At 42.9% G+C, this 27,373-nt stretch overlaps 9 protein-coding genes and 1 long non-coding RNA gene across 12 annotated transcripts; 8 read left to right on the top strand and 2 right to left on the bottom strand.

Moving 5' to 3' along the window:
• Positions 1-1,984: 1,984 nt before the first annotated feature.
• Positions 1,985-3,676, top strand: LOC124350672 (lathosterol oxidase-like). Its single transcript, XM_046801472.1, has 5 exons — positions 1,985-2,228; positions 2,301-2,767; positions 2,845-3,028; positions 3,103-3,275; positions 3,378-3,676. The coding sequence occupies exons 1-5, from the start codon at positions 2,072-2,074 to the stop codon at positions 3,591-3,593; spliced, it is 1,197 nt and encodes a 398-aa protein (XP_046657428.1). The 5' UTR covers positions 1,985-2,071; the 3' UTR covers positions 3,594-3,676.
• Positions 3,677-6,210: 2,534 nt separating this feature from the next.
• On the top strand, positions 6,211-7,687 carry LOC124350695 (aldo-keto reductase family 1 member B1-like). Its single transcript, XM_046801503.1, has 6 exons — positions 6,211-6,369; positions 6,448-6,615; positions 6,680-6,796; positions 6,864-7,058; positions 7,116-7,322; positions 7,384-7,687. Exons 1-6 carry the CDS (start codon positions 6,256-6,258, stop codon positions 7,573-7,575), a joined length of 993 nt encoding a protein of 330 aa, XP_046657459.1. The 5' UTR covers positions 6,211-6,255; the 3' UTR covers positions 7,576-7,687.
• An 848-nt stretch (positions 7,688-8,535) lies between these two features.
• Positions 8,536-13,556, top strand: LOC124348750. The gene is made up of 12 exons (XM_046799023.1): positions 8,536-8,678; positions 11,432-11,495; positions 11,555-11,780; positions 11,851-11,900; positions 11,965-12,081; positions 12,153-12,260; positions 12,325-12,369; positions 12,441-12,709; positions 12,787-12,972; positions 13,097-13,220; positions 13,290-13,413; positions 13,483-13,556. The coding sequence occupies exons 2-12, from the start codon at positions 11,463-11,465 to the stop codon at positions 13,554-13,556; spliced, it is 1,356 nt and encodes a 451-aa protein (XP_046654979.1). The 5' UTR covers positions 8,536-8,678; positions 11,432-11,462.
• On the top strand, positions 9,838-11,462 carry LOC124348751. The gene is made up of 4 exons (XM_046799024.1): positions 9,838-10,008; positions 10,075-10,305; positions 10,367-10,507; positions 11,358-11,462. Exons 1-4 carry the CDS (start codon positions 9,958-9,960, stop codon positions 11,460-11,462), a joined length of 528 nt encoding a protein of 175 aa, XP_046654980.1. The 5' UTR covers positions 9,838-9,957.
• A 451-nt stretch (positions 13,557-14,007) lies between the features above and the next one.
• Positions 14,008-15,994, top strand: LOC124350714 (aldo-keto reductase family 1 member B1-like). 2 transcript variants are annotated; one of them, XM_046801533.1, is made up of 7 exons: positions 14,008-14,100; positions 14,493-14,608; positions 14,687-14,854; positions 14,917-15,033; positions 15,098-15,295; positions 15,366-15,572; positions 15,631-15,994. In XM_046801533.1, the coding sequence occupies exons 2-7, from the start codon at positions 14,525-14,527 to the stop codon at positions 15,820-15,822; spliced, it is 966 nt and encodes a 321-aa protein (XP_046657489.1). In that variant the 5' UTR covers positions 14,008-14,100; positions 14,493-14,524; the 3' UTR covers positions 15,823-15,994. The 2 variants fall into 2 exon arrangements, with proteins under 2 accessions (XP_046657489.1, XP_046657490.1); XM_046801534.1 differs by lacking the exon at positions 14,008-14,100 and adding an exon at positions 14,134-14,154.
• A 599-nt stretch (positions 15,995-16,593) lies between these two features.
• On the top strand, positions 16,594-19,863 carry LOC124350607 (flocculation protein FLO11-like). Its single transcript, XM_046801388.1, has 10 exons — positions 16,594-17,057; positions 17,119-17,146; positions 17,210-17,348; positions 17,421-17,514; positions 17,596-17,723; positions 17,798-17,909; positions 17,985-18,397; positions 18,932-18,973; positions 19,022-19,113; positions 19,387-19,863. Exons 1-10 carry the CDS (start codon positions 16,775-16,777, stop codon positions 19,664-19,666), a joined length of 1,611 nt encoding a protein of 536 aa, XP_046657344.1. The 5' UTR covers positions 16,594-16,774; the 3' UTR covers positions 19,667-19,863.
• Positions 19,859-20,989, bottom strand: LOC124350756. Of its 2 annotated transcripts, none has more exons than XM_046801585.1 (5): positions 20,875-20,989; positions 20,610-20,815; positions 20,428-20,532; positions 20,155-20,249; positions 19,859-20,080 (listed from the first exon to the last, which is right to left on the bottom strand). In XM_046801585.1, exons 1-5 carry the CDS (start codon positions 20,948-20,950, stop codon positions 19,930-19,932), a joined length of 633 nt encoding a protein of 210 aa, XP_046657541.1. In that variant the 5' UTR covers positions 20,951-20,989; the 3' UTR covers positions 19,859-19,929. The 2 variants fall into 2 exon arrangements, with proteins under 2 accessions (XP_046657541.1, XP_046657542.1); XM_046801586.1 differs by having other exon boundaries at positions 19,859-20,074.
• An 81-nt stretch (positions 20,990-21,070) lies between these two features.
• LOC124350838 lies at positions 21,071-21,823 on the top strand. The gene is made up of 2 exons (XR_006921137.1): positions 21,071-21,438; positions 21,509-21,823. It is a non-coding gene; the product is annotated as an uncharacterized LOC124350838 (long non-coding RNA).
• A 755-nt stretch (positions 21,824-22,578) lies between these two features.
• LOC124350827 lies at positions 22,579-23,245 on the top strand. The gene is made up of 3 exons (XM_046801663.1): positions 22,579-22,736; positions 22,809-22,926; positions 23,004-23,245. The coding sequence occupies exons 1-3, from the start codon at positions 22,683-22,685 to the stop codon at positions 23,141-23,143; spliced, it is 312 nt and encodes a 103-aa protein (XP_046657619.1). The 5' UTR covers positions 22,579-22,682; the 3' UTR covers positions 23,144-23,245.
• A 538-nt stretch (positions 23,246-23,783) lies between these two features.
• LOC124350567 (prostaglandin G/H synthase 2-like) lies at positions 23,784-26,545 on the bottom strand. Its single transcript, XM_046801334.1, has 5 exons — positions 26,400-26,545; positions 26,204-26,332; positions 25,830-26,117; positions 24,955-25,760; positions 23,784-24,876 (listed from the first exon to the last, which is right to left on the bottom strand). The coding sequence occupies exons 1-5, from the start codon at positions 26,452-26,454 to the stop codon at positions 24,106-24,108; spliced, it is 2,049 nt and encodes a 682-aa protein (XP_046657290.1). The 5' UTR covers positions 26,455-26,545; the 3' UTR covers positions 23,784-24,105.
• Between the last annotated feature and the right edge of the window lie 828 nt (positions 26,546-27,373).

Genomic DNA, 27,373 nt, shown 5'->3' with positions numbered 1-27,373 from the left:
AGCGAAAAATGGTACTCTGCTGCGTTGCCGCCGCTCCAATTTCCCTTTTGGCTGACAGTTTTTGATATCAAAGAAATATAACGTCAGTCCGGCGCGTTCAACATCATGCCGGGCAAGACGGGCGAGCAATCAGAGCTGTCCGCCCCTGACACGCAACTGCCATCGCGCGCGCCCAGCAGCATCAGCTTTGGAAAAAGAAAAAATTGACAGTTTCGGCGGAAAAAAAAGGAACAACATTTCCTATAGCTGGTTGTGGTTGTTGTTGTTGGCAGAGAAATGGATATATTTTTTTCTAAGGTCAACACAACGTCTGTCTGTCTGTCTCTCTCATTTTCCACGTCAAGATGGCCATCGCTGGCCGTCACTCACTCAAACTGTTTCGACTTGACATTCACATCACAAATCACACGAGAAATGGACGACAGACAGCCGCAAAAAAGGCAACGTGCCATCCACAGGAGCAGCCGGGAGGGGAGACTCTAGCTGCTGCTGGCCTGTCACTCAAAATCTCTTTCTCTCTCTCTCTCTGTGTGTGTGTATAACTAGACAAATAAAAGACACACGCGTGACGCAGCTCCATTTAAAAAAGGGGCCCCCCTTTTCTCTCCCTTTCATCGCCCAGTCTAAATATATTTTTGACTAGACCGCCGACAGCTCAATGTCATCCTCTTCCACCAACACACACAAAAGAGAGAAACACGACAGACGGACAATAATCATAATAATAATAATCACCGCCCAGCTGGAGACTCTGGGACCCATTCGACAAGGTCTTGCCACAAATTAATTGAGCGTAGTTCCCCAATCTCTTCAATAGATGCCACTCTACAATTCGACACATTGCGTCATGTGGCAACAAACAAATCATAATCAAAGAGCAAATTACAGATCGATTCACCTTTGTCTGCCGTGTTCACTTCCTCAATAGATAATAGACGAAAAAATAAAACCAAAAGACGAGGCAAAGTTGGTGCGTGACTCGCACACAGAAAAAATAAAAAAAAGGAGAATTTTAAAACCGGGAAATAATAAAAGGCTGGTTTTAAATGGCCGTCGTTCAATCCGACGCGGATCGAGTGAGAAAACAGCACCACCACCAGGACTTTGATGCCTTTTTATTAGACTCGTCTACTTTTATATTGTCTGCAGCGTAAAATAAACGCAACAACAGTAAAAAGCAGCAGCCTGCGATATATAGCCTATATAATAATCACTAATCAACGCTATTTAACGATTGGCTCCAGCTCTTTTTCGACGACGACGCACAGCCTTCTTCTTCTTCCACGTATTTATATATTTACACACAGACGTCAAGACGGAAACAATCTTAAGCTCAAACAGACGACACGAATATATTAAAGACGGTCACCAACAACAACAGCTGCAGCGTGTACAACAACCCAGAAAAAGCTCGGCATTCACGATTCACGATCGCTCGTTAAAATAACTCTCTCTCTTTCTCTCGTCAACTGGATGCGACTTTAAAGTTTACTTTCATTACATTTCAGATGCCAATAGTTTCTTTCTTTCTTTCTTTTTCTTCTGGTTGAATTCGACGAGGAATATACAGACATTTCCCAGTTAATCGGTTGATGGCGTGGCCGTGTGTCAAGAGGCCGAAACAACCGGTTACAAAGAATCAATCATCTCAAAACAAAAACGTATATACCACCTCATATGTACGCCCCTTGGAGAAACACAAAAAATCAACAGGTAAATTCAATACTATCTAATCGAAAAGAAAATAACGCTACGCCAGCAGAAAAGGTGTACGTGTACCGAAAGGTGTATACAGTACGGCCGCACCAAAATAAAACAAGTTGCAGACAATTTCAATAAGAAAAAGGAGTCGAATCAAAGTTCAAAATCATTTGCATCTCGCGCTATCAACCACAATTGAACAAAGAAAGAGAGACGGACGTGAAAAGCTTTTTGGACTTTGACAAATCTCAAATTGATATAAAAGGGCCAGTTATCCTTGAGACGTTCCTTATTCCAATTTGGGGGCCCTGTCGGGACACTTTTTTTTCTCTTTTCTCCCAAAGTCGTCGGCAAATACGAACGACACAAAATGGCCATCCAAAACCGGATGGCTGTCGATCCCATGGCCGTCACCTGGTCCGAGCGTTACAATAAAACATTCGAAAAAGTCTGGGCCAAATTACCAAATTTCGTCGGCTCCTTTATCGCCACAGCCGCCGTTTTCATCCTCGGATCTTCCATTCACGGTAATTTTTTCAATTCAACAATTAATCCCAAAATTCGATTCTAATTTTGTTTTAAAAATCTAAATAAAAAAGGCGATTGGCTGCTGATCCTGGTGCACTTTATCAAATATTTGCGCCACGGACAAGAGGACAACAACAGCACAATGTCGTCTAGTGATGAAGAGGAGGACTCGTCGATTTACGGCGATTTCTCGCTCAAGGATTACAAACTGCAGGGGCTGTCGCTTTACATCATCCCGGCGACCATCGTCTCGTACGTGACGTATTTCGGAGTCGGCGGTTTCCTGCACTGGTACTACTACGTGCGTCAACGCGACCGACCCGAAGAATGGAAGTGTCAGCCGACCAAGTGGCTCTCGCCCGAATTGGAAAGGCACGAGATCCTGCTCGGCTCCTTGTCGCTTTTATTCGGCTCCATCCTGTCGGGCATCATGTCCTGTTACATCATGAACGGCGGAGACACCTACATTTATTACAATTACGCCGACTACGGATACCTCTGGGCTGTGCTCCAGTGGCCAGCCATCTTCATCTGGCAGGTACCATTTCATTCAAATTTTTATAATTCTTTTTCAAATGCAAATTTTTAAAAAATTTCAAATTTCAAATTGCGCAGGACTATTTGACCTACTGGGGTCACAGGGCTTTCCACATGCCTTTCTTGTACAAACACTTTCATAAATTACACCACACTTATAAGCAACCGACGGCCTTTTCCGTGACGGCCATCCATCCAGCCGAATTTCTATTTTTCCAATGCATCCTCATCTCGCCCATGTTCCTAGTCCCCACCCACTGGAGTAAGTCTTATATGATTTTGATAGTATGGCAGCTGGTATGGTAGAAAATTGATTGTTTAATGATTTACTACCAGTCACCATCACGATCCTGCTGTTCTACACCTACTACCACGGCATCATCGACCATTCGGGAATCAATTTCAAGGCCTACTGGTGGCAGCCATGGCAACCGCATTGCATCTTCCACGACAACCACCATCAATACTTTCACGTCAATTTCGGATTTAATATTGAATACTGGGATAAGGTATAAAGTCGGGGTTCCTATTTTACATAATTGAAAATGCCGCGCGTGAAATATTCAAAAATGCCGTTGGTTGATTATCGAACTCTTGTCCCATCTCGGCAGTTGCACGGCACCTACCGGAAAAAGGACCGCGTTTACAGGGAGGAGTTCTTTTACGGCCAGGGCAAATCCCTGGACGAGGTGACGGAAGGCGAGCTGGCCCAGGACCTTGCCGAGCGTGAGTCAGAGAATCCGCTGGCCTATGACAACAACCAGTACGCCTACGAGTTGAAGAGATCCGACGTCAAAAAGAGGACAAACAAGAAGAGTCAAAAATAATCAAGTTCCTACTATAAAATACAGTTAATCGTGTAAACGCTTCGCTTCATTTCAAAAAATATTAAAACACTCGCGCCAATGAATTCCATCATTTATAATATGCAAATGCCGTTTCAAAAAGAGAGGCCTCGTTATCGTCTGCGTTAATCGAGTCGGACAGGCATTCACCTGTCGTGTTTGAACAAACTGACGGGTTTCAAATCGCGGTGATGGCGTGTGTGCGCGCATGTGTATGAAATGAAAAAAAAAGAAAGAGAAAAGAGAAGAGATTAATCCCGTCTGGAAAAGATAAAAAATGAAACAAGAAGGAGAAGAAGGAGGCCAAAAAGAGACAACGACCCTCTAGTGGGTTTTTGCTGACTGACTGACTGACTGGCTACTCTCGCAACAGCAACAACACGCGATCCGGTTCACTCGAGTGTTACGCGACTGATTGATTATCTCTCGGGAAAGAAAAAAACCAAGGAGCGAACGGACAGACGGACGAGGAGAGAGCGTGATATTCAACTGTTAACACTCGAGTGTTCTTGAAGGAGAAAGATTCATCGTGCGGAAGATGTCGACTTGTGCAGCCCCACCCGAATAAGACGGGAAATTATCAAGATGGAAATCCATCATCACCGAGAGAGAAATTCCCGTCCGCCCATTTTTCTCTTTTTTGGGTTTATTTTTTCGCCGGAACGCGAAAAAAGGCCGTCAGACAGACAGAGCCATCTGTCGGTGTCGACTCGTAAATCTCTGGCCTCCACCACTCGCCCAAAAAATGTCCAAATGTAATAAAACGAAGAAGTTGCCACACATTTCACACTGACATGATCCTATCTCTTTCTCCACCTAGAGCAGCAGTAGCCTAATGGTGCACTCCACCCCTCTCGTCGGCTTTTAGACTATACATGCGGATGGATGGATGGATGGAAGGAAGCAACAACAACCAACAACTCGCGACACACAATGGATGGAATAGACTGTAAGGAGCTTTAGTAGCCTGCTGGGTTGCCCACACATCTAAGCCGATGGTTGCAGAGAGAGAGAGAAAAAGCTTTTCGACGCCAGAGAATATAAGAAACGGGATATCACGCTGTCCCGTTGCATAATAAATGTATTCGTCAGCTTATCTCAACCTTTGAATCAAGCGGGGGGGATTCAAAAAGTGACAGCTATATTCCTTCATGCATCAGCGCATAATAAAGAGATTTTTTCAACTTGAAAACAGGATAGAAAGAAGTGGCAAGAAAGATACACATCTATAAATATAGTCGACGCAGAAAAGAAACTCGGGCGTTCCACACATATCTAATCCCACCACCACCACCACCAACGTTCTAAACCGCATCTGTTTTTCTTTTTCTTCTCTCCTTTTTGAATTATTGTTATTTTCACTATAAATTACGCTGGCTGGTTTTGGCTCCCGAAAAATTCTGGACCCTTGCCCACTGCCGGCCGTCCGTCCGTCGGGCGCATAAATCCATCGTGAAGAAGAAAAATACCAAAATAAAGAGCGCGGGATTATTTAAAAACCTGGCGGCGTTGGTGAGAAACAGCCCCGACACCTGTCAAGCGCTCGAAAAAATCCAAGTGACGACTCAAAGGGGGGGAAAACGACGATCTTGACTCTATCAATTTCCCTCTCGCCTTTTGATTTGAGAGCTGCGTGCAACGTGACTGCCCATCCGCAAACGGGCGCAGCAGTTGAACCGGACCAACCAGCCGAGAGAGAGATTATCATCGCCTGTATGTATATAACCTTGTTATGGGCCCTTGTTACCAGCAGCAGCGCGCACGGCTCCTATCACGCCATCTCCTTGTTTGGGTGTTGTTGTTTTTTATGGTTATTATTTTCGGCTGCTGTTGTGCTCCCGCCGGACCCTATAGGTCGTGACACGCCTGTTTGATCACATCTACCCACCCACCAAGAAATCTCATCAAAATGGCTGTCTCCCCAAAACGTCAAACTCTCGTCGGGCAATATACATTTCCTCTTTCAACAATTGGCTTTCTTTACAAAAATACAAAAACCAGTTTTACATCTGAAATCAAAAGATTCTTTTTTTAACTAAAGAATTTCGCATGTTTGAAAAGAAATAAAAAAAACATTAGACTCAACGTTGCAACCCTGGACGACGCGGAACATTATAAATTTTAGAGATGGCGATATATCGTCAGGTGCAGACTTTAGATATATCGATATCGGTATCTATATTATACAGATTTATCGGTATCGATTGTGTTAGATATCTGAGTTGAAAACTAGATTTTGAATAGAGGAAGCAGAAATGTTCAATTGGGTCAGTGGTATAGCTCTAGCTTGCCATGCCGAAGATTGACGGTTCATCACTTGTTCTGGACAAAAGTAAATTTACTTTAGAACCACAGAGGAATCGCATATCGTTCAAAATTCACGCTAAATATCTATTAGCTGATAGCTGAAGAGCGTGATAAAAAGAGGGGAAGTCCGGGAGGGGAAAACGATGTTGCTTTCTAATAAATAGTTCATTTTTTGATCACTAGATGGCGGACTAAATAGTTCGTTTTTTATCGCTAGATGGCGGTCTTTAAATAGTTCGTTTTTCCTCGCTAGATGGCTACGTGTCGTTTGATATCTATCAATACTGATACCGATAACAGCATCATTTCATATCTAAAAGAACTGATATATCTATATATGAACATAGATATATCGCCACCATTAAATTTTTTAACAACAAAAATGGTTGTGCCGACTGTCAAACTCAACAATGGTTGCACGATTCCAATAGTCGGATTGGGTACTTGGAAGGTATTCATACAAAAAAAGTTGATTTAATCTTTCATCTTTCAAAAATATTTGATTTGATTCTGGTGCTAATAAAACCAGTCAAAGCCTGGCGAAGTCAAGCAAGCAGTTGTTGAAGCCATCACTGCTGGCTACAGGCACATTGACTGTGCTTTCGCTTATGGAAATGAAGAAGAAGTCGGAGCTGGAATCAAGCAGAAGATTGACGATGGCACTGTCACCAGGAATGATTTGTTCATCACAAGCAAGGTAGACATTTATCTTGATTTAAAAAAGGTGGCTAATTCTCATATTCAACAATTACAAATTTCAGGTGTGGAATACATTTCACAGCTTCAACAAGGTGGAAGAAGCTATTCGACAAAGTCTGAAAAATTTGGGGCTCGACTACCTGGACCTTTACCTCATTCACTGGCCGCTGGGTTACCAAGTGATTCTATTTTTAAAACTTAATCTCAAATTCCAACTCATTTGTCATCTTTTTGAAAACAAATTAGGAGAACACTGTGCACTTTCCAAAAGACGACGAAGGGAAATTTATCTTCTCTGATGTTGATTACTTGGAAACGTGGAAAGGCTTAGAACACTGTGCGAAACTCGGTCTGACAAAATCCATCGGAATGTCAAATTTCAACAGCCTGCAGCTCAAGAGAATTTTGGAAAATGCAACAATCAAACCGGTTGTGAATCAGGTTCGATGTCAATTTGAAACGTTTCAATTCAGAAATGTAAACAACAAATGATCTTAGGTCGAGTGCCACCCATACTTGAATAACTCGAAACTCATTCAATTCTGCAAAGAGCACGACATAGTCGTCACAGCTTACAGCCCACTAGGTTCACCCGACAGACCATGGGCCAAGCCTGAAGATCCCGTCATTTTTGAAGACCCAAAATTGAAAGAATTGGCACAAAAGTACAACCGTTCGCCAGTTCAAATCATTTTGCGCTTTCAAGTATTTAAATGAGCAAATTTTAGTGTTGCAACGCAAATTAATTCGCCTTTTGTTTTATTAGACGCAGCGTGGTGTAGTAGTCATTCCCAAATCGGTTACCAAAGAACGTATCGTTGATAATCTGAACTGTACCGATTTCGAATTGACTGAAGAGGATGTCAAGTACATCGAAACGTTCGATTGCAATGGACGAGTTTGCGCCCTTGATTGGGTTAAAGATCACCCATACTATCCATTCAACGTTGAATTTTAAAACGATATTATTGCAGGCTGTCGACAGTTGTTGGTTATTGACTCAAAGATTGTTATTAGAATGGGATAGAATTTGATACTTTTTTTAAATACAAAGGTTTATGGATTTGATATTAAAACAAGTGGCCTAACCTAAGTGTTTTTTCTTCAGGTAAAAAAAAATCACAAAAAGTGATTCAAAAATAACGAAAAGTCGACGAATCGTGGAGGATATGGGAATTGTTCATCTCAGACTGAGACCTTTGTTTTGAAGAATGAATGCAATTTTAGCCTACCTTACTCTGACAAACTCGGCTAGGATCTCACAGCATCATTTTCAGGGCTGCCATTGAAACTGGTCTCAGGTGATATGCTACAAAAACAACAAACAGCATGGGTATCCTAGGCAAACTAGCACACATCTCAACAATTCTAAAAGTATGATGCATACCATTCCAGGAACTCGTCAAACACAGGAAAGGGCATCACAGGACTCGTTAGTCTTAGGTTTTCAAGAATAAACATTGCAGAACTCAGCTTATTCAAGCTAAGCAATTTCACTACATAGATGTTCACTTTTAAGTATCAAGAGCTTGAGTAATAACTGCAAGTGTGTGTTCCACACTTGGTGAATAATGTTTATCACACACGAGACATGACGCTTCACGGATTTCACCAAAAGTTTTAGTTAAAAAGTTGCAAAGTGGTTAAAAGTCAGCTGATTATTACATTTGATTTCTTTTAACGAACTTAAACTGATTTCGCAAATCTACACAGCGTGGTTGTCTCGTGGATGACTTGACTGTGAATGACTACTTGACTCGATGATTCTTCCTCATTTGAATATGAAAAACAAGGAAAAAGTTTTGGTTTTTTCGGCGCCAAATCGTTTTTTTTTTTGCGCCAAACCCATGTTGCCATGGTTACTTTTTGAAAAGTAGTCTGCTCTTGTTGTTGTTGTAGCTGGTCGGTCACATCGCGGGGGTCCAGCCAAGTGTCAAAGTTTTGATTACTTTTTTAGCTTTCATTTTTAGTGAATCTTCTTTTGAAAAAAAGTGGTGTTCTGGGAGACATTCTGGGTGATTTTGTTAACCCCACTCTTGTGATTGTGGCAGTTTCAGTTGAAATAGGTGCGTTTTCATTAAAATAAATTAAGATTTTTTTGAATTAACAATGCATTTTATTTCTGGTTGAACTGGTTAAGAGAACTGAACAGGAACATAACTCCGTTTGACATTTGATTTTAATTAAAAATTTACGCACAACACAACACAAAAAAAAAATTAAATTACATCATAAAGGTTTCTCTTTTGACTTCTTCCGATGGCTTGCTTGTTAACAACAGGGCAGGCGCACTTGTAGCCTTGAACAGATGGGGAAAGAAGACAGAGATGGCTGCAAATGACGTTTCGGCAGGGGTTGGATGACTACCATCCGACAGGGGAGGTCGCGTTGGGACGTCGGAAATCGTCACCGATGACATAAAATACTCCATTGGTGTTCATGATGTCCATGACACCACGGACGGTGAGGACACATAGTTCCACAACTCCAAGAAAATATGCCATGACGTGGAAAAATCGGTTGTTGTCCTGGCGATCAATGTCGATTACGCTTATGATCAACATAAGACGATCTCGGCTGCCAGCAAGCTGGCGTAAATCATGTTGAGATCGCGGGCAGCATGTGTTAAATCCGTGGCGATGAAGTCGTATATGACTTTAACTAAAGCACCAAAGGCTTTCGCCATGGCGGCTGCTGCGCCAATCGTTACGGGTAGATTGTTCTGGACTTCGGCCTAGAGGAGAAAAAAAAAGTTAAAAGTTGATAAGTAGTTAAAATTAAAACTAATTTTAGGGTTACCATTTTAAAAAAGACTGTTGCACGAGAAACTTTACAGAAAGACGAGAAGAGTTGAGACCTTTGACCTTCGACTGTTGGACAGGAAATGAGGTTGAGGAAGCTTGTGCTGAACTCGCGTCAGTCGCGTGCCCACCTTTTCATGAATTTTCTCGGCGCGAATTTACTCCTCTCGGATTGGCTCTGTTAAACAGGCTTCGTTGCCACGTAAAAACGACGGAAATCTTTGTATTGCTTATTAAAATATAAATATTGCTTATTAAATAATCGCTTGATAACATATGCTTTTTAGTTGAAATAATCAGCCGCAATCAGCAGACCACAGTTTCATTGATTGTAGGCTATCTAGATTTTGCTTCCACATTTGAATGCTAAATCTGCAAGGTGTGTTTGTTTGTTGATAGATGGCGTCGACTGTGTTTGTACATGCAGACGAATTGCTGGTTGAGAATTGCGAGGCACCCAACTTAAACTTGATGCTAGTTTTGCACGTGAATTTCCGTTCACGTTCGCAAGTCATTTGAAGAAAAAGTAAAACTTCGCGATGATGATTTCACAGACGACTCGACTCCTCCTCCTTCCTTTACGGAAACAGGTTACAAATCTAAATTGTTGCCTTCAAGTAAATTCTGTTCTAAACGGTTTCGTGTTTTTCATTTAGCTTACTTGCACGGTTCGTGCATCAGTAGTAGTGATCCCAGTAAAATCGTATCACACTCCAGCGTTTTCATCTATTTTCATCAGCCAGAGCAGAGTATCAAAGCTTATCGTCAAAGATTTCAATGTGAAATTTTGTAGTTCAAGGCAGCTGAGCCTTTCGTCTTATTCAAGGAATGGGGCACCACTGGGTGGAATTTCATCTGCAGCTGCAGTAACAACCACCAGCTCTTCAGTAAATTTCTGTAAATTATGTTAAACGTCATAAAAATGTTTAACCCTTTTTTGTTTGACAGGAATTCATTGATATACCTGCTCCTCCAGTGCCAACATCAACAACATTAGAGACACTATCAGGTGCAGTTTCCTCAAGTAGTTTAGCAGAGCCCGCTTTTACAGAAATCAGGTTGGGAGGAATGTCCCCAAGTGGTCTGATGGTTAAGATGAATTATGAAAGATGGTTAAGCGGACTCACACACACCTTGGAAGACTGGATGTTCTGTGTCACAATCCCAGAAACGCTGTCCTTTGTTGCGGACACTCGAAGGGCACAGTTTCGATGTGGACTCCCAATTTCGTATCGGTATACGGACGATTCGGCAAATTTGACGTTTGCCGAATTGGTTTTTGCCGAATTGGTTGACTTTGTTATTTTTCCGAATCGTACATACCAATTCGGTAAAAAACCAATTCGGCAAAATTGTTTAAAATGCCGTTGTAAGGCCAGTGGCGCTAGCTGTGTGGGTTTCGGGTAATCAGCGCCACCACCAACACGCGAATTATACTGTCTGTCGTCACACTCTCATTTTTATTACTCATACAATTATTTTTTCACAATTACAATCATTCGTGCAATCGCTCGTTCAAAGTCTGTAACAAACTCCTTCACAGCACATTCTCCACCCAACAATTCCAGAATCTTTTCGAAAACCTTGCGGTAATCTCTTTGAGTCCTTCCCGACATAAACACAAAACAAAGTGGAACCTGCTTTAACTGCCCATTCTTTTTTAGAAACCCATGGAGGGAAAATAGTTGAGTGAAAGGGAAGTTTATGATTTTAAAGGTTCCGTCGGCATACCATCGAACGGCAGTTTTCAAAAGCGCTAGTTGTTCGTCAGTCATGAAAATTAATTGACGTTTAGAACCAACTGCAACTTCTCCTTTAAAAAACGAAGTGGGCATTAAGTCCATTTTGATTTGAAAAAAAAGATCAGTTGGGTTTTTAGCCGCCAATTTACATTTGCACAGTTGCCGAATCGACTTTTACCGAATCGGTAATTTCATAGGTGACAATTCGGCAACTTTGCCGAAACGGTTTTCGGCAATTTGCCGAAATGGTTTTTGCCGAATCGTCCGACATTCCCATTTCCCCTTACACTAAATTTTCATAAATGGATGGGCAACCAAGGCGCGAGGCCTTCCTTGTAAATAATGAGTTTATGAAAATGATTCTAGACCTGTTAAAAAATTGCTTGTTTTACAGGTTGCAAACTCTAAAATTAGTAAAATGTATTCTGCAAATGGAAATGAATCTTTTGTTCAAGTTTTGGCACCAAAAAAAAACAACATCATAAATATTGCTGCTGTTGCCACTCATACTAAGAAATTGTCCACTGCGACTCGCTTTGAATTGGTCCAGAGAAAACCTCTCGAAGGAAGTTCAGCCTCTGCTGTTGTTGCATCCACCACTGCTGTATCTAGCTCCCATGGTAAGATAATTGGATGACAATGATTCCTTTATCCTGCTTTGTTCTGACTCTACTCCTCATTCTAAACAAGCAAGCGGTTATGATGCACGAACCAACCATGGAAGACGCAAGGCCTTTGATGTAAGTTTCAATTCAAAATTATTCTAAATGACCATTTAGATAATTACATCATCTGCATGTTCAGGATCTTTCCAAACCCAGTCGAAAAGGCACGATGGGTATTCTTCGTGAAGCTCGTGTTGTTGTGCATCGCCTGACCGATCAACAAATCAAAGACGCCGGAAACAAATCAACAAGACCGGTTGGTTTGGTGGTTTCCTCATTTTTTTTTCTTTCATCTGCTATTTTTTAAATTTTTTATTACAAAATTAGACTATAACTCACATTTCGGCACGGAAAAGTTTGGACAAGGCTAAACATAACGTTGCTGCTCGTAATAAGTTACTGGCCAGTGCGACTGTCGACGAAGCGACTGAAAGCGTAAGTTCTTATCCAATACTTTTTGTTTACGCTCGATTAACTTTTAAATTTGTTTTCATTAAAGCTCAACGTTCACGTAAACCCAAATACTAAGACACTAACAAACAAAGTAAGCTTAGTAAAATAATCGTTTACTTGATTCAATTTGTAGATTATTGAAATTTTTTGTTCATTTGATAGTCTCGTTTCGCTACCGCTTCTGGGTCGTCTGGATCTGTCAGTTCATCATCGAATCAATTTGTGAGCAGGACTCGAGGAAAACCGGTGGCAAATATAGTCCCAGATATTGACACGTTTACATGTACTAAGCCAGTGGGAATGATGCCTACTAAAGCCACTGGAGAGAACGAGCTCAAGCGCAAGGAATTGAAACTAAAGCAGTTAAAGGGAAAAGAAGATGAGTCTGCTCGCAAGTGCGAAGAGTCTTTGAAAGTCAAGGAACAAAAACGGTTCGTCCATTTATTTACCTTGTTCGTCACCTCAGCTGGTGTTCTCATTTCATTATGTCGTATTTCTAATGCAGCAGGAAACACGAGGGTCGAGCGAAGCGTGCCTTGGCAAGGCATTCCCATGCCTTCCGAGCGAAGCGTGCCTCGGCAAAGATTTTTTTTTTTTTTTTTTTTGCAAAGATTGGACAACTGGAGGACAAAGGAGAAAGGAGTGCCCACTTGAAGCAGAGAATGCAAGCTGGGAACCAAGAGAAGGCAAAACGGTAAGGCGTTGGTGATTAAGTGGCAACGCCGTGGCAACGTTTATTTTTCTTGAGGTTTCAAAGTCAAATGTGTTTTTGCTCTAACGTTTCAAGTATTTTATGTCAAACTTGTTTTAATTCTCAGGCAAACTGAGGTTGAAAAAGCCAAAGCTGGCGCTTTCGCTGATGTGGCAGTCCCAGGACCTTCCACGTTGAACGCTACCGTCACGCTGCCTTCGTCTCTCTTTGCAAACTACCAGATCACGCCAGTATGCAAATGACCATGTCTTTGAATGTTTGGGATTGCGTTTAAATGCATCGACGTTTCTTTTTCCAAGGTGCACGTGACCAAAAATGGAAAACCTTTCAATCCCGACAACTATGATATCGGTGATTTGCGCGCAGATGACTCACCCGACAAGTGGTACAGGCCGAAAAAAACTATTCCTACCTGGGCTAGAAGTAAGTTTTAAAAATTGGTTAACTTTGCCGTTCAGTACTTACAGAAAATCTGTTATCATAATTATTCAGGTTGCAATTTTATAGTGCCGTTAGAGCAGCAAGTGGAAGCTGACATCGTCATGTTTTTATGGAAAAAAGCATAAGGAAACAATACAAAATTACCTGCAATAATGACAGAGTTGAGAATTAAAGGTAACCTTTGAGCTAAGATATGAAACTACTTCACAAATTCATAGGTGGTGCGTGAATATTACATAATTCCTTTCTCTTGTTTTTTTAATAAGAGGTGCATCTCTAGCAGTACTGCACCTTGATGGGGATGGAACAAGCAGAAGCAATCCGCAGACATTTGCCTCTCCCTCAAACATTTTGTTCCGACTGTCTTCTGTAAGCCTGCAAAAAAAAATTTATTTACAGTATATGAGTAATTGTTGACACAGGTAGACATGCTCAAAATAGGTTTACCAATGAATAAGGGTTGATGGATTTTCCATCGTCAATCTATTGCCTTCACGAACTGTTCGATGAATCTTCCTCATTTGAATATGAAAAACATTAGGTTTTTTGGCGCCAGATCGCTATGTTGCCATGGTTACTGAAAAAGTAGTCTGCTTTTGTAGACGATAAAACTATGTTGTGTCATTCATTCTTGAAAAGCCACGAAACGAACCTGTCAACGTAAAACCGGTAAACGTTCACTAATCTAACATTCATATTCATTACTCTGTTTTTATTCTTGTGGTAGGAAACGTATTATACGTGCTTTTACGTAATTTGGTTAATAAATCTATCTTACATTTATAACTAATTAAATATCTAGAACATTCTGCTCTGTTTATTACATCTCTTAAGCCGGCTACAGGTAGTGCTCACTAGTTATACAGTTACTGTGGTTACAGCATAGATAAAGACCACTGATTTGTTGTTTAACATGGGCAACTGTCACCAGCAGTGGTCTTTATCTATGGTTATTCAAAGCCATTTATGCCTTGTTATTTTGTTATTCATAGTCCAATTGATCCTGATTAATCTTGTTTTTTCATTTATGTCCACTAAATTTCTTCATATTGATATTTTAGGTTAACTTTCCAGATAAATCTTCAATTTAAATATGGCCAGCTTAGCCGAAAAGGTTCCAAAAGTCAAGTTGAATAATGGTCACGAAATGCCTGTTCTTGGCTTAGGCACATGGAAAGTAAGTAGTGATGGTTGTCACATAACCTCAAATGTTACATAACTTTTATTTTGTTACATAACATTATTTTCTGTATAGTCAAAACCTGGTGAGGTTACCCAGGCAGTCAAAGATGCTATTGATGCTGGCTACAGGCACTTTGATTGTGCATTTGTGTACCAGAATGAAGCGGAAGTTGGCCAAGCCTTGACTGAGAAAATGGCAAGTGGTGATGTTAAAAGAGAGGAGCTCTTCATAACCAGCAAAGTACTTTAACATGTTAAACGCAAACACATTACTTTTCCTTGAATGGTTTTCTTTTTGAATAGCTTTGGAATACTTTCCATAGCCCAGAATCAGTGGAACCAGCACTGAAGAAATCCTTGAGTCTTTTGGGATTAGATTACTTGGATCTGTACCTCATTCACTGGCCTATTTCCTTCATTGTATGTATTACAGGTTTCTATCTTAACTTTTGAATTAAATTAAATTTTTTCTATATTATTTAAGGATAAAGAAGGCGAGCTCTTCCCAAAAGACGATAATGACAAATCGTTGTACAAGTCTGTTGACCACGTCGATACCTGGCACGCTATGGAAAAATGTGTCGAGCAAGGGCTGGTTCGCTCGATTGGCTTGTCAAACTTCAATAGCAAGCAGATTCAACATGTCTTGGATAATTGTAAAATCAAGCCAGTTGTCAACCAGGTTAATTCGATAATTTATCTTTATTATGGTTCCCCTTTAATTTCATTGCTTTTTATCTAAACAAGAATAGGTCGAGTGTCATCCCTATTTGAATCAGAAACGACTGATTGATTTCTGTAAGGAGAGAGACATTCATATCACTGCTTACAGTCCCCTGGGTTCTCCTGATCGTCCCTGGGCCAAGCCTGAAGATCCAAGTCTGTTGGCGGACCCCAAAATCAAAGCCATTGCCGACAATTACAAGAAATCGACTGCGCAGCTGTTGATTCGTTATCAAGTAATTTGGTTCAACTTGTCCTGTTTGAACGCAAGTTTAAACTTTGAATTATTTGCAGGTCGAGCGCGGTGTCATTGTCATACCAAAATCGGTCACCAAGACTCGCATCGAGCAGAACTTTGACATTTTTGATTTCCAAATTGGAGAAAGTGACATGCAGTACATTGACAGTCTTGATTGCAATGGTCGCTTCTGCCACGTCACCTGGAATAACGACAGCCCCGATTTCCCTTTTAGTATTGAATTTTAAAGGTATATTTCAGAGAAATTTACCACCACGACCCTTGCGTCATTAGTTTGCTAGCAAATTTGTTATTGGGTTTCAAAGAAATATTATTCTGCTTGTTAACAATGGCCCCCCACTTGCACCAGTTGTGTAGATTGCGCTGTGGGCTAAATAAAGATATTGTTTGGCTACGAGAGAGAAACCGACTCGTAACTGTCGAGGGAGCCCAGTTGAAGTGTAGAATTTAACAAGTTGTTGCGCGCACACACACAAAAGTGATTTGCAGTCAGTTTTGCCGTTATGATGCTTTCACGCCGCTGCCTCTTGGGAACGACCAGAACGACGCACCGAAATGGAACTTTACAACGGGTCTGTGAGCACGCTTCCGTCATTATCTGCCAGCCAAGAAAAGCCGAGTTATTATTGCACTATATAGATGTTACAAATAGTAAAAAAAGGGAAATCGTCCGCTAAGAAAAACAAAAGGATGTGCAGTAGGAGTCGTTTAGAATTCCGTGCTCATCAGGGAGAGAGTTGTATGTGAGTTATAGTGGACAGTCTATGCCGGTCGCGCATGTTGTTATTAACGATTGGACACCCACTGAATCTGGAATATCTCGCACCGAACCGATTGACCAACTTGTGATTATCTTCTAGCCCAATTGGTCACACACAAACTTTTTCGTAAGAAACTTTCTCCGGAGAAAACTTTTTCCCCCTTAAAAAATTCACTGCGTGTTTGTTATTGAAATTTGATCTCAACAGGAACTACAGGCACTGCTGTAAATACCAATCAGCCAGTAGCAGCAGTATAGGGATGTTACCGCAGTCTTATTATTCACGGAGCGCAGTGAATTGGTGAATTCAAGCCGCGCCTCTCGTCTGAAAGAAAACCCAACTCTAGTGAAAGTGCATAAAGAAGGAGGGTTTAACCACCCGAAGATTGATGACAGCAGCAGTTGGGTTGTAGTATAAAATGAGAGTGAAGAGTTTCGACTCTACGCGAGTGTTTTGTTGGAGAGCATCAAACTTGGAAGTGTATAATAACATGGAGTGCGGGATTCTTCTTTTTCTTCTCCCGCTACTGCTGACTCATTTGCTTTTAGTGCGTGCGGCAGATGATGCTGCGGATAGTACCCAGGTGAAGGCTGGAAATGTTTCGACGGTTAACGAATGTTATTGGTCGGGCGAGGGGCCGATTTGCGATGGAAAATGCCGGGCGGGAGAAACTGTCGTCTCCGAATCGAAGAAAAATGACGGTATACTTGCACATATTAATTGTCTTTTCGATTTAAATTTAACATTTATTTGATGATTCAGGAAATGGCTGCATCATTGGCAAGAAAATGTACAAATTTAAAAGAAAATTCTATCGAAATATTAATGAATTAACGAAAAAATATGTTTAAAGGTATTGTTGCAAGGGTGGTGCTGTTTTATCGAGTAAGAACGGAACAGAACCAGTGGCTCTTCACCATGTGAAACGACAACACGTAATTGAAGTAACCTACTCGTCGTCGACACAAGGACAGCTCCTATTAGAAGACACGGTATAGAGATGTTGTTTGATCCCTGGTATTATATTCCCCCCGGCTGTTGATGTTTATTAATCACATATTTAGAAAGATGATTGCTATTGGGTCGGTAAGTCCCCAAACTGCAAGGGCTCCTGCCTGGAAGGTGATTACATGGTGAACACGTCCCGTACAGCCAACGGTACTATAATCCCGATCCAATATCTCTGACCTTAAATTAAGTTGAAAGTATAGTACATCTCAGCTCATTTATTTTTTACAGGATCCACGTGCATTGTCGGGAAAAAGAAATATTGCTGCAAAGGCTCTGACACCAATAACACATTAAATGACGTGCACACTCATCCCGGCAGCAGCAGCATCACTACAGAGGCTGCTCCCGTGAAACAAGTGCCAGACTCGACATACTATTTTATTCGGGTTTAATAATCAATGACTAATGATCTCATTTCCCGCATCCCCAGATGACGAACGGCAATTCATCTTCCTGCTACTGGGTGGGCAAGGCGCCCATTTGTTTGGGATCCTGCAAGTTTGGTGACTACGTGGCCGACAAATCTCCCACCGGCGACGGCGGTAGATATATAACCAATAACTGAATTGTTAACGCCGTGAACACAGTTGAAACATTAAAAACAATTGAATTGACAGGAGGGAAATGTGAGAGTGGCCAGAAAAAGTTTTGCTGCGCTCGACAACAATCGACCGCGCCCGTCTCGACCGAAGAGCCGCCGCCGCCCCTCAAGACAACGACCAGCAGTAGTATCGGACAAATGGACAATGTCAACAATTCAATTTCCAATTGGACAAGTGCGAGACCTTTTCAAGCGCGACGTCGGCCAACGCCCAGGGGTTTGCCAATCAACTCGACTGTCACCAATCGCGTCAAAATCGTCAAAATCAAACGGAAATTGGTCATGTCGACTCCGACAGCCGCCAACGTGTCGACGTCGATTTCCATGACGTCGGAAACTTCGTCAACTCTGGCGATGGATCAATCGTTATTGACTCTTCCATCAACAACAGAATCGACGGTAACGACAACAGCGACAGCACCATTGACAACAACTGAATCTACGACAGCGACGACAGCAGCAACAACAACACCATCGACGACAACTGCTTCAGCAACAACAACAGCAGAATCGACGACGACAGCAACGGCAGCAAAAACACCATCCGCGACAACAGCATCGACGACAACACCATCAACAACGGAATCGACGACACCGACGACAGTAGCAACAACAACAACGACAGCAACACCGACAACAGCAACAACAACACCATCGCCGACAACTGCTTCAGCAACAACTACAACAGAATCAACGACGGCAACAACACCATCCACGACAACATTATCGACGACAACAACAACAGCAACAACACCATCCACGACAACAACAACAACAGCAACAACACCATCCACGACAACTGCTTCAGCAACAACAACAACAGAATCAACGACGACAGCAACGGCAGCAACAACACCATCCACGACAATAGCATCAACAACGGAATCGACGACACCGACGACAGCAGCAGCAACAACAACGACAGCAACAACAACACCGTCTACGACAACTGCTTCAGCAACAGCAACAACAGAATCGACGACAACGCCATCGACGACAACAACACCGACAGAGTCGACGACAGCAACAACGACTTCATCGACGACAACAACAACAGAATCGACGACAACAGCAACAGCGACGACGTCTTCGACGCCAATTCGACATCCAATTCGTCATCCAACTCGACATCCAACTCGACATCCGACGACTTTGGCAACACGGACGACAACAGTACCATCGACGACACCAACGACAGCAACAACAACACCGTCGATGACAGCGACGTCAACAGAATCGACGACAACAACACCGACAACAACGACAACAACACCGACAAAATCGACGACACTAGCATCGACGATAGCAACAACAACAACAACAGAGTCGACGACAACAACACCGACAGCATCGACGACAACAACAACAGAATCGACTACAACAGCAACAGCGACGAAGTCTTCGACGTCAATTGAATCAACGACTTTGGCGGCACGGTCGACTTCAACAGCAACGGAATCAACGTCACTTGCAACCGGGCCGTCAATACCAGCCTCGTCGTCGATAAAACCGACGCCGGCCAGGGCCCCGAAAAAGTTTGAACCGTTTTTCAATCTGCCCGACGTCCTGCCCGTCCCTTTGATATTCCGAATACAGAAATCCGCCGACACGGACATCACCAGCCTGAATGCAAACATTGCAACAACATCAATTATTCAATCATCAACGACGTCAACAACCCCAACCACCTTGGAATAATAAAAAAACCAAAAAAGATCCTATGTTATATCGTCCTGGCGACTGGGGTCCCGGTTTGTCAACAAACGGAACGCATCGGTGCAAATATCATCAATAATGGGACCGCCGATTGTTTTGCAGCGCAGCAAGTTATATATATTCCTCTGTTTCGTATCAATGACTACTTTTGAAATTAATAAAATACAACGTCAATTGTTTCCGTCGCGAGTTTTATTTTCGATGTGTCCTCTCTCGACAAGTTCTTTTTCAGGGACGATCGATGGCTATGCTGGGTTTGTTGTCATGGCAACATCTTCTTCAAATTGGTCGCTACTTTCTCTTGACGAGCCTCGACTGACTGCCGACACCAATCTCTTTTTTGAGACCTTTTTCTTCTTCTTTCCTTTGAAATTTCGCTTGTGGTCAAACCTGCAACTGCCAAATCAAATACAATTCAAAAAATTGGATGGTCCAACTTTTTCGCAGGTTTGAATCAAATTTCGACTCACATTTTCAAGAGGGTGAAACTGATGACGTACGTAGTAAAGATAATAACGCCTATGAGAACGATGGTGACCAGTCCGGCAATAGTCTTCGGCTTCCCCTAGGTGTCAAATAGACAAGAATAATAAATTCTTAGCATTCCCTTCCGGGGGAGGTATAAAGGAGTTGTTGAGATTATTAGATCACAGAGTTGCGCAATAAGTCACTGGGCCTTTTATATCAAGAGAAATGGGACAATAAGCGAGGAGAACACATTGAATATTTCATATGAGACTCACTTGAAAGAGGGAAACTTGGGTGGTGGCACTTTTGGGACGGGCGTCGACGGCGTCTGTCAAGATGTTGCACGTCCATTTGCCAATATCTTCCGGCGTCACCTTCATCTATGCACATAACACATCAAATAATCTCATGCGAATACATCATAACCGACGCGGATCTATTCGCTCCAGCGACTTACTGCAATTCGACACTTTCCATAATGTTCCGTGTTGACTAGTCGATTTTCGATGGTGATGTTGTCCAGCATCCGCACGACGCCGTTCAACTCCCAGGAGCAATTCCTGACGGCTGGACCTTGAATTTGGCACATCAGCACAAGAATCTGACCTTTTCCGACGAAAATTATTTCATCGCTTGGTATTAACGTGACGGCGGTGGGTTCCTCTAAAACATGTCGTGAATAAATGATGAAGGAATAATAATGAGGATCTGTTTGACCTTACCGTCAACTTGAGCCAGCTGGCCGTCGACAATCATCAGCAAATGAAACGCAATGAGTAACAAGTGAAAAGCAGCCATCGCCCCAAGACTGCTGAGCTCCAAACAACAATCATCGATCCCTTTGCATTTCGTATGAGCTGAACACATCCGGTTGGCCAACAGGAACAAGATTGTATCAGCACGTAACCGCAATACAACATCCGGCCTTAATTAAAGTGTACGTATACTACGTCGCAGTTATTGACGACGAAGACTGTCAACAACGTGATCAGGATTTGGCGATGGGATTCCGGATAGAAATGGTTATTTTAAAACAGGACGTTAATTAGTATGCGCTCGCCTTCATCCCTCATAGTCCAAAATGCCGTTATAAAATCATTTGTCTTCCGGAATTTTGCGCACCTTTCACGCCGGTATATAAACCCGGCGACATGTTCTGTTTTGACATCAGTGTCAATTCACGATTTGATAATCCATCTTCAACACACACAAAAATGGCCGCCTGTCAATTCCTGGTGGTCGTCGTCTTGTTCTGTTTCGTCTTTTCCTTGTCAGCAGCAGCAGCGGTGAGATCCAACTTTTTCCGCTTGTCTATCAATTATTAACGTTCGTGGATTATTTTGTAAAAATTCACAGTCGCAGGAGAAATCCAGCAAAGAATTGCGAGCAGGTAGAGGATGCTATTGGTCGGGAATGGCCCCAATTTGTAATCGATTCTGTCGGCCGGGAGACCAAGTTGTCGGCATATCGACGACAGTTCACGGAATTCCTTGCCTAGTCGGCCGGGTCAGTTATTGCTGCCCACGACGTCGCTGGTCGCTTGCATCACCAGCAGCACTTTAATCATCTGTAATCGGTTTACCCCCCTATCGTATTGATTTCTTGTCTACAGTCGACCGTTTGTTTCGTATATAACTCGGTTGTTACTTGCCAATACACGATAAAGTCTGTTTATACTATATAAAACGAAATCAAAGTTGATTGAGCAGCGCGCTGGGATTATTGGCTGGGTTGACTTTGCAGCTAGTCGAATAACCAGAGTTCGGGGCGGGAATTTTAATTAGGAAGAATGATGTGATGGCAGAAGACGCGTTGCCTTATAAGTCTAACGTACACGACTGCGCTGCTGAATTCTTAAAGGGAAACGAGAGATTGGCACACCGGAAATTGCTGAATGCCAGTCAACAACAGGATCCAGCATTCATTTTCATCGTACACAGTCTCAATAATAATCAGCAGCCTCGTATACATTTCACTTTGCACGATGAAATCACTGCCATCTGATTTGATTATAACTGGCAAACGTTATTTAGTATAAAATCCAGGTGAAATCTCTCGGCTGGCGGTTTCAACTCTGCCCTTGAGAGAAAGGTGTTTAAGATTTACCTTGACCCCTTTTGATTCCAATATCAGATATAAGTTCTCTCTTCTATATAAGCTTATTATACATGTTTTCATAAGGGCACCGCGCAATCTTCTTTCGTCATCTGGGTTTTTCCCAGTGGGATTTCTCTTGGTCTTGGCCTCTCGTCCCTAACGTTAGTAAAAGTACAGATTTCTTAGAAACGCCAACAGTTTCTTGGGTGAAATTTTCGAATTGAAAACAAAAAGAAAAAGGGATACCTCTGTTTTGATTTCTTGGCTTGGGTTTAAAAAAAATAAAAGGGGCTGGGCGGGATATCCAGCAGCTGGGCATGTGTATATAAGCCCAACCGCAAAGTATCGTTTGACATATGTTGTGAATAACATTTGGTCTCTTGAACTCGACAAGTCTTTGCAGTAGCAGTCCAACATCTCTCGAATATCAAAGATGAAAACTTTCGCTTGTTTGGCCGTCCTCGTCGCCCTTTGCGCTGTTGTAGCGGTAACACTACCTGATTTTGTCTTTTTTTAATTGTTTGTTTCTTTTAAAATGATTAAATTGATTTAAAAAAAGATGGTCCAGGCTGATCAGATAACGGAGCCGTTTTGTTATTGGTCCGGCACTGCACCGGCCTGCGCTGGAGCTTGTGAAACGGGCGAATTTGTTGCATCCACCAGCAAATTTGGCGACGGTAAAATCCATTTTCAAAAATATCCAAGTTAAATAAAATAATAATTGATTTGCGGTCATTTTTAAAAATAACGAAAGGTAAAACTTGTGCGACCGGAGTCAAACGGTACTGCTGTGCCATGCCACCTCAATGGCTGGCCCAGCTGGCCCAGTCGTCTTTCTATGTATTGAACGGAGGTCCGGTCGAACCCATTCTACCATCTGGATACACCCATTAATTGATGAATTGTCATCTGCTAATTATTTTATATCCATTCTAAATTTTATACAAAATATTTTGTAATTCAGACAAAAATTACACAGAAACTTTATACTGAAAATTCAGTTGTTTTATCATTATCATGCGGGATTCCCTGCCGACTCTGCCCAGACATGTCCGCATATTTTGTCGTTTCAATCAGAGACGGGCGAGAGATACTGGTAAAAACCGAATTGATTAAAGTTTCACCTGCCGAACTAATAACACGGAATGTGTCAGCGTGACTCGCCAGCACCGCTCGACAGCACGTGAAAGTGTCTACGTGTAGGCTATGAGATTCTCCTTAAATGGCCGTTTGCCCAGTCAGCTTATATCACCGGGGTTTTTCCCAAAATCTTTTTTGATTTTTGTTTGTTTTGGGGGATGATTCAGTGTGGGCACATGACTCTTGTAAATTTATCTTATGATGAATGAGCACGCTCTAGCTTTATTATAATTATACAATCACGTCGACCAGGTAAAAATGGATTTCCTTATCATCCCGAAACAGGATGCAAATGATCAAATCGACTTTGGACAGATTATGTTAACACATTAATTTCCGTGAACTACAATCAACGTCACTTTCTAAATGTTGTCGTGTCATGGTAAATCTTAAATAAAGCCAGAAGGTGTGTATAATCAAGTGACGTCATTATTTGATTAGAGTACAATTTCAAACAAGAGTACTAATAATTATGTCATCACCGTAGAATATAAAATAAATACACAAAATATTGAATAACAATATAAATACACAGCAACACTAATCAATAGAGAATCACAGTCTGAGAGTTCAATCAAAAAATGCGCCCAGCTCAATAATAATATAAAATACAAACACATTCCTTTAAAAATTCGATAAAATCCTAAATAGTTTTGACTTGATTGCTGAGATAACACAATAAAGTTGTTTTCTCCCCCCCCCCCCCCTCATAATATTCATATGGGATGAGCCTCTCTCAAACGGCAATAATTGTTATGTCTGCTGGACCACTGGGCGGCCGATGGCGGTTGGCACTCGATAAAATCCAAATCGTCGACCGTCAACGCCCGACGGTAATTGGTGGCGTAATGCGGAGTGCTCGTCATTCCTGCCGGAGGCGAAAAAGTTTTACTGCCCATCAGCGACGATTGGATGTCGCCCGGAAGAGTCGAGTAATTCGGGACGGGCGAAGCTTCTAAAACAATTCCAGACGGCCCAGAAGAAGAAGGTTCTACACTGTTGGATTGTTGTTGTTGAGAATGACCTTCTGCCGTTGGTAAATGGAAGGCAATGTGACCGCACTCGCCCGGCTTCATGTTGCGGCAAAACAAGTCCTTGATGGTCGTCGATTTGACAATGTCGAAACCGACCGGACCGCCGAATGTGCTGGGCTTCCAATAATGCGGGCTGGAAATGGGATTGGCCATCATTCCCTTGACGGCGTACGGTCCGCCGATGTTGACCATGGTGAAGGGCGTGACGGACGAGTCGGACTTTTCGAGCAACATGCCCGGGTAGAATTCCAACGCGTCAATGTCTCCGTAAAGTTTGTCCAACTGGCGGGAGAGATCGACGTCGCCGCCCGTCAATTCCATGAAACTCGCGTACTTTGGCATGCCGAAAAGTTGCCGGTAATTGTTGAAACTCTGCAGACGCAACTGACGGCCCTGGCGGACCACGTCTTTGAACTGGTCCAGCAACATCGGCCCGTGATTCTGATGCCTCAACTGTTTTAATTAAAACAATTATATTAGTCATTATAATAATAATATTATTGTAAAAAAAATGAAATGCGGAAAACTTACAGCTCCGGCCGGCTGGGTGGCGATGGCCTGGACAAAAGAAGCGAATCCGTGTTTGGCCACTGTTTTGGTCGAGAAGCTCATCTGTTCCAGGGTGTAGGTGTTGTTGCCCAGGGTGATGGCCTCGGGCGCCATGGGATGCCAGTGGTACAGGTGGGCGAATTCGACGTGGATGCGATTGGAGAATTGAAATTGAGGTTCGTCCCTGAGCAGCTCTGGATCGTAACTCAATTTCACTTTGTATTGGCTCAGGTGTTGCACGTACTCCTCGATGGTGATCTTCAAATTCTGGGCCAGCACGATGAGCTTGGCCGTCTGGTAGAGACGCTCGTCGTCCCAGTTGGGATGCTCGACGCCCAGGACGTCGCAGAGGCGGTTGTGCTCCCGCAGCCAAACGGTGGCCATGACAAAGAGGCCCGGCTGCATGCTGAAGAGGGCGTGGCCCAAGGCGACTTTCTCCTCTTCGGGCGTGTGCGGCGGGTAGATCATGTGGACGGACGGAGCGTCGCGGAGCAGCGGCGGGAACTGCTGGCCGTCAGCGTCGATCCTGACCTTCATTTTGCCCAGTTGGAAGGAGCGCAGGGCGTCCTGCGTTCCCTTGTCCAGCCCGTAAATGTGGGAGACGTCGACGCCGTCGTTTCCTTTGGTGAAGGCCGGCCCCCTGGCCCTGTCCGTCCTGAAGAATTGATGGGAAAAGTGCTGGGCGTAATAGGCGAACAGGATGTTGGTGCCGTGAGGCTCGGCAATGAATTCCTTCCTCTTGAAGAAACGCTCGGCCAGCTCGTCAATGTCCGGCAATTCCCGATGGCCTGTGGGAGCAACAAACAAATATTGAAATAAATTTGGCGTCCAGCTGTGAACGGACGGACGGAACCTACCGGCGACGCCCATGGGAGTAGGGCAATGTTGGGGGACGGGCGGCAAGCTGCGGGCGTAGTAGGAAGTGTTGAAATGCGATTCGGTCGTGATGTAATCGTGTCCGCTGTTGAAGCGCGGCGGAGACTGGATGGCCGCCCCGCGGCTCAGGTAAACGTAGCGCATGGCCGCCCGGTGGAGGAACGGCACGTTGTTGACCAATTTCCACAGCCACGGCCAGCCCGTGTACACTTTGTGCATCGTCGTCAAAGACGGACGCAACCAATTCTTGATCCGCCGGCTCAGAATGGCTGTCAATCAAAAAGTTGGAAAAATTCAAAATTCATTCATTCATTCATTCATTCATTAGGTTTTAATTTGAATCAATGAAAATTACGAGTTTCGCAGGTTTTGCCGTAATATTCCAGTCCGGTGCAGTCGCAGGTGAAATCCTTGTGGCTGTTGACGGACATGCAAACGCCTTGATTCTGGCACGGATAAGAGCAGCACGGATCGACATCTTCCGCTAATCAATTCATATTAAAATTAATTTCCCAATAATAATGAATTGGTTTTGGTTATGTAAGATTTACCTGCAATGCAAACGACAAAAATGGAGAAGAGAATCACAATGTTGAATGAATTCATTTTTTCTGCGATTGAACTAGAACCAAAATTACAGTAGCAAGTGGCTAGTAATAGGAGTGGTGCTGGGGTATCCACCGGTCAAGACTCTGAATGGAATAATGAACGAGTCCCGACTTGGTCCCTTAGTATTTATACGTTTTTTTCTTTATAGCCGGGGCCGGCTTTATATTTTCAGTGAGATTTTTTCGTCTACGAATAGAGTGAGAGAGAGAGAGAGTTTCCCGTCATCTCTCCAGATGGGTGGTGGGTGGTGGGTGGGCTTGGGGGGTTTTGGAAATCAAATTCTGCCCAGCGACCGACCCGTGTTGGTATCATCACGTAAGCAAACGCCGAGCTGACGCAATCCCGTTGCTGGTCATTATGCATCCCAAAAGTTGTTTGTGTGTTGCCTAGTCGGCGGGAGTATATAATCACGACAATTATCAACATTCCAACAAGTGACGACGGCGACGCTAATTGCCTTTCTGATTTCCCACTTGAAATTTTTGCCGACGTCATCGTTACAAGCCGCCGCCGTACTTGGCCGGGGGTTCCGTATTGCACGGTGAGACTTTTGTATAAGGTGCCGGTGGTGCAACCGCCGCCGGCTGAAGTTTAAATAAAAAACGATGACGTCATTTTTTGTCGTGTCATTTTCTGCTCGTTATCGCCGTCCCGATGGTTGCGCACGCGTTCGGCATCCGTATCGAGGACTCTCTCTCATCTACAACTTTTTCCTTATCGTTTTCTCCTGTTTTCTATTGATTTAAACGCATTCTTTTCGAGTTTTTTCTAATTCTTATCGGCCTTATACTATTACGGCCAGGAAGTGAAAATTCCATATTGGAGACATTATTTATGGCTGGGTCCGTTTTCACGGTCATCCCACCCAAACTTTTCTGGCATTTATGGTTCGAGATTAGAATTTCTTTTCGCTTTT

Source organism: Daphnia pulicaria, chromosome 7 (genome assembly GCF_021234035.1).
Source record: "Daphnia pulicaria isolate SC F1-1A chromosome 7, SC_F0-13Bv2, whole genome shotgun sequence".
NCBI lineage: Eukaryota > Metazoa > Arthropoda > Branchiopoda > Diplostraca > Daphniidae > Daphnia > Daphnia pulicaria.
This window is presented reverse-complemented; position numbering and strand designations above follow the sequence as displayed.

Excerpts from the sequence above, each read along its gene's own strand:
- LOC124350672 (XM_046801472.1), top strand. The coding sequence starts at position 2,072 with ATGGCCATCCAAAACCGGATGGCTGTCGATCCCATGGCCGTCACCTGG. Across the intron at positions 2,229-2,300 it reads CCTCGGATCTTCCATTCACG|GCGATTGGCTGCTGATCCTG; the intron begins GTAATTTTTTCA and ends TAAATAAAAAAG. Across the intron at positions 3,029-3,102 it reads CCTAGTCCCCACCCACTGGA|TCACCATCACGATCCTGCTG; the intron begins GTAAGTCTTATA and ends ATTTACTACCAG.
- LOC124350695 (XM_046801503.1), top strand. The coding sequence starts at position 6,256 with ATGAACATAGATATATCGCCACCATTAAATTTTTTAACAACAAAAATG. Across the intron at positions 6,370-6,447 it reads TCGGATTGGGTACTTGGAAG|TCAAAGCCTGGCGAAGTCAA; the intron begins GTATTCATACAA and ends TAATAAAACCAG. Across the intron at positions 7,323-7,383 it reads AAATCATTTTGCGCTTTCAA|ACGCAGCGTGGTGTAGTAGT; the intron begins GTATTTAAATGA and ends TTGTTTTATTAG.
- LOC124348751 (XM_046799024.1), top strand. The coding sequence starts at position 9,958 with ATGATGATTTCACAGACGACTCGACTCCTCCTCCTTCCTTTACGGAAA. Across the intron at positions 10,009-10,074 it reads TCCTTCCTTTACGGAAACAG|CTTACTTGCACGGTTCGTGC; the intron begins GTTACAAATCTA and ends TTTTTCATTTAG. Across the intron at positions 10,508-11,357 it reads TGTCCCCAAGTGGTCTGATG|GTGACAATTCGGCAACTTTG; the intron begins GTTAAGATGAAT and ends GTAATTTCATAG.
- LOC124348750 (XM_046799023.1), top strand. The coding sequence starts at position 11,463 with ATGGATGGGCAACCAAGGCGCGAGGCCTTCCTT. Across the intron at positions 12,370-12,440 it reads CTAAGACACTAACAAACAAA|TCTCGTTTCGCTACCGCTTC; the intron begins GTAAGCTTAGTA and ends TTCATTTGATAG. Across the intron at positions 12,710-12,786 it reads AAAGTCAAGGAACAAAAACG|GAAACACGAGGGTCGAGCGA; the intron begins GTTCGTCCATTT and ends CTAATGCAGCAG.
- LOC124350714 (XM_046801533.1), top strand. The coding sequence starts at position 14,525 with ATGGCCAGCTTAGCCGAAAAGGTTCCAAAAGTCAAGTTGAATAATGGT. Across the intron at positions 14,609-14,686 it reads TTGGCTTAGGCACATGGAAA|TCAAAACCTGGTGAGGTTAC; the intron begins GTAAGTAGTGAT and ends TTTTCTGTATAG. Across the intron at positions 14,855-14,916 it reads AGCTCTTCATAACCAGCAAA|CTTTGGAATACTTTCCATAG; the intron begins GTACTTTAACAT and ends CTTTTTGAATAG.
- LOC124350607 (XM_046801388.1), top strand. The coding sequence starts at position 16,775 with ATGAGAGTGAAGAGTTTCGACTCTACGCGAGTGTTTTGTTGGAGAGCA. Across the intron at positions 17,515-17,595 it reads CACGTCCCGTACAGCCAACG|GATCCACGTGCATTGTCGGG; the intron begins GTACTATAATCC and ends TATTTTTTACAG. Across the intron at positions 18,974-19,021 it reads CGCCATCGACGACAACAACA|ACAGAATCGACGACAACAGC; the intron begins CCGACAGAGTCG and ends ACGACAACAACA.
- LOC124350756 (XM_046801585.1), bottom strand. The coding sequence starts at position 20,950 with ATGGCTGCTTTTCACTTGTTACTCATTGCGTTTCATTTGCTGATGATT. Across the intron at positions 20,816-20,874 it reads CCAGCTGGCTCAAGTTGACG|AGGAACCCACCGCCGTCACG; the intron begins GTAAGGTCAAAC and ends GACATGTTTTAG. Across the intron at positions 20,081-20,154 it reads AGTTTCACCCTCTTGAAAAT|TTGCAGGTTTGACCACAAGC; the intron begins GTGAGTCGAAAT and ends TTGATTTGGCAG.
- LOC124350827 (XM_046801663.1), top strand. The coding sequence starts at position 22,683 with ATGAAAACTTTCGCTTGTTTGGCCGTCCTCGTCGCCCTTTGCGCTGTT. Across the intron at positions 22,737-22,808 it reads CCCTTTGCGCTGTTGTAGCG|ATGGTCCAGGCTGATCAGAT; the intron begins GTAACACTACCT and ends ATTTAAAAAAAG. Across the intron at positions 22,927-23,003 it reads CACCAGCAAATTTGGCGACG|GTAAAACTTGTGCGACCGGA; the intron begins GTAAAATCCATT and ends AAATAACGAAAG.
- LOC124350567 (XM_046801334.1), bottom strand. The coding sequence starts at position 26,454 with ATGAATTCATTCAACATTGTGATTCTCTTCTCCATTTTTGTCGTTTGC. Across the intron at positions 26,333-26,399 it reads TTTTGTCGTTTGCATTGCAG|CGGAAGATGTCGATCCGTGC; the intron begins GTAAATCTTACA and ends TGAATTGATTAG. Across the intron at positions 26,118-26,203 it reads CGGCAAAACCTGCGAAACTC|CCATTCTGAGCCGGCGGATC; the intron begins GTAATTTTCATT and ends TTTGATTGACAG.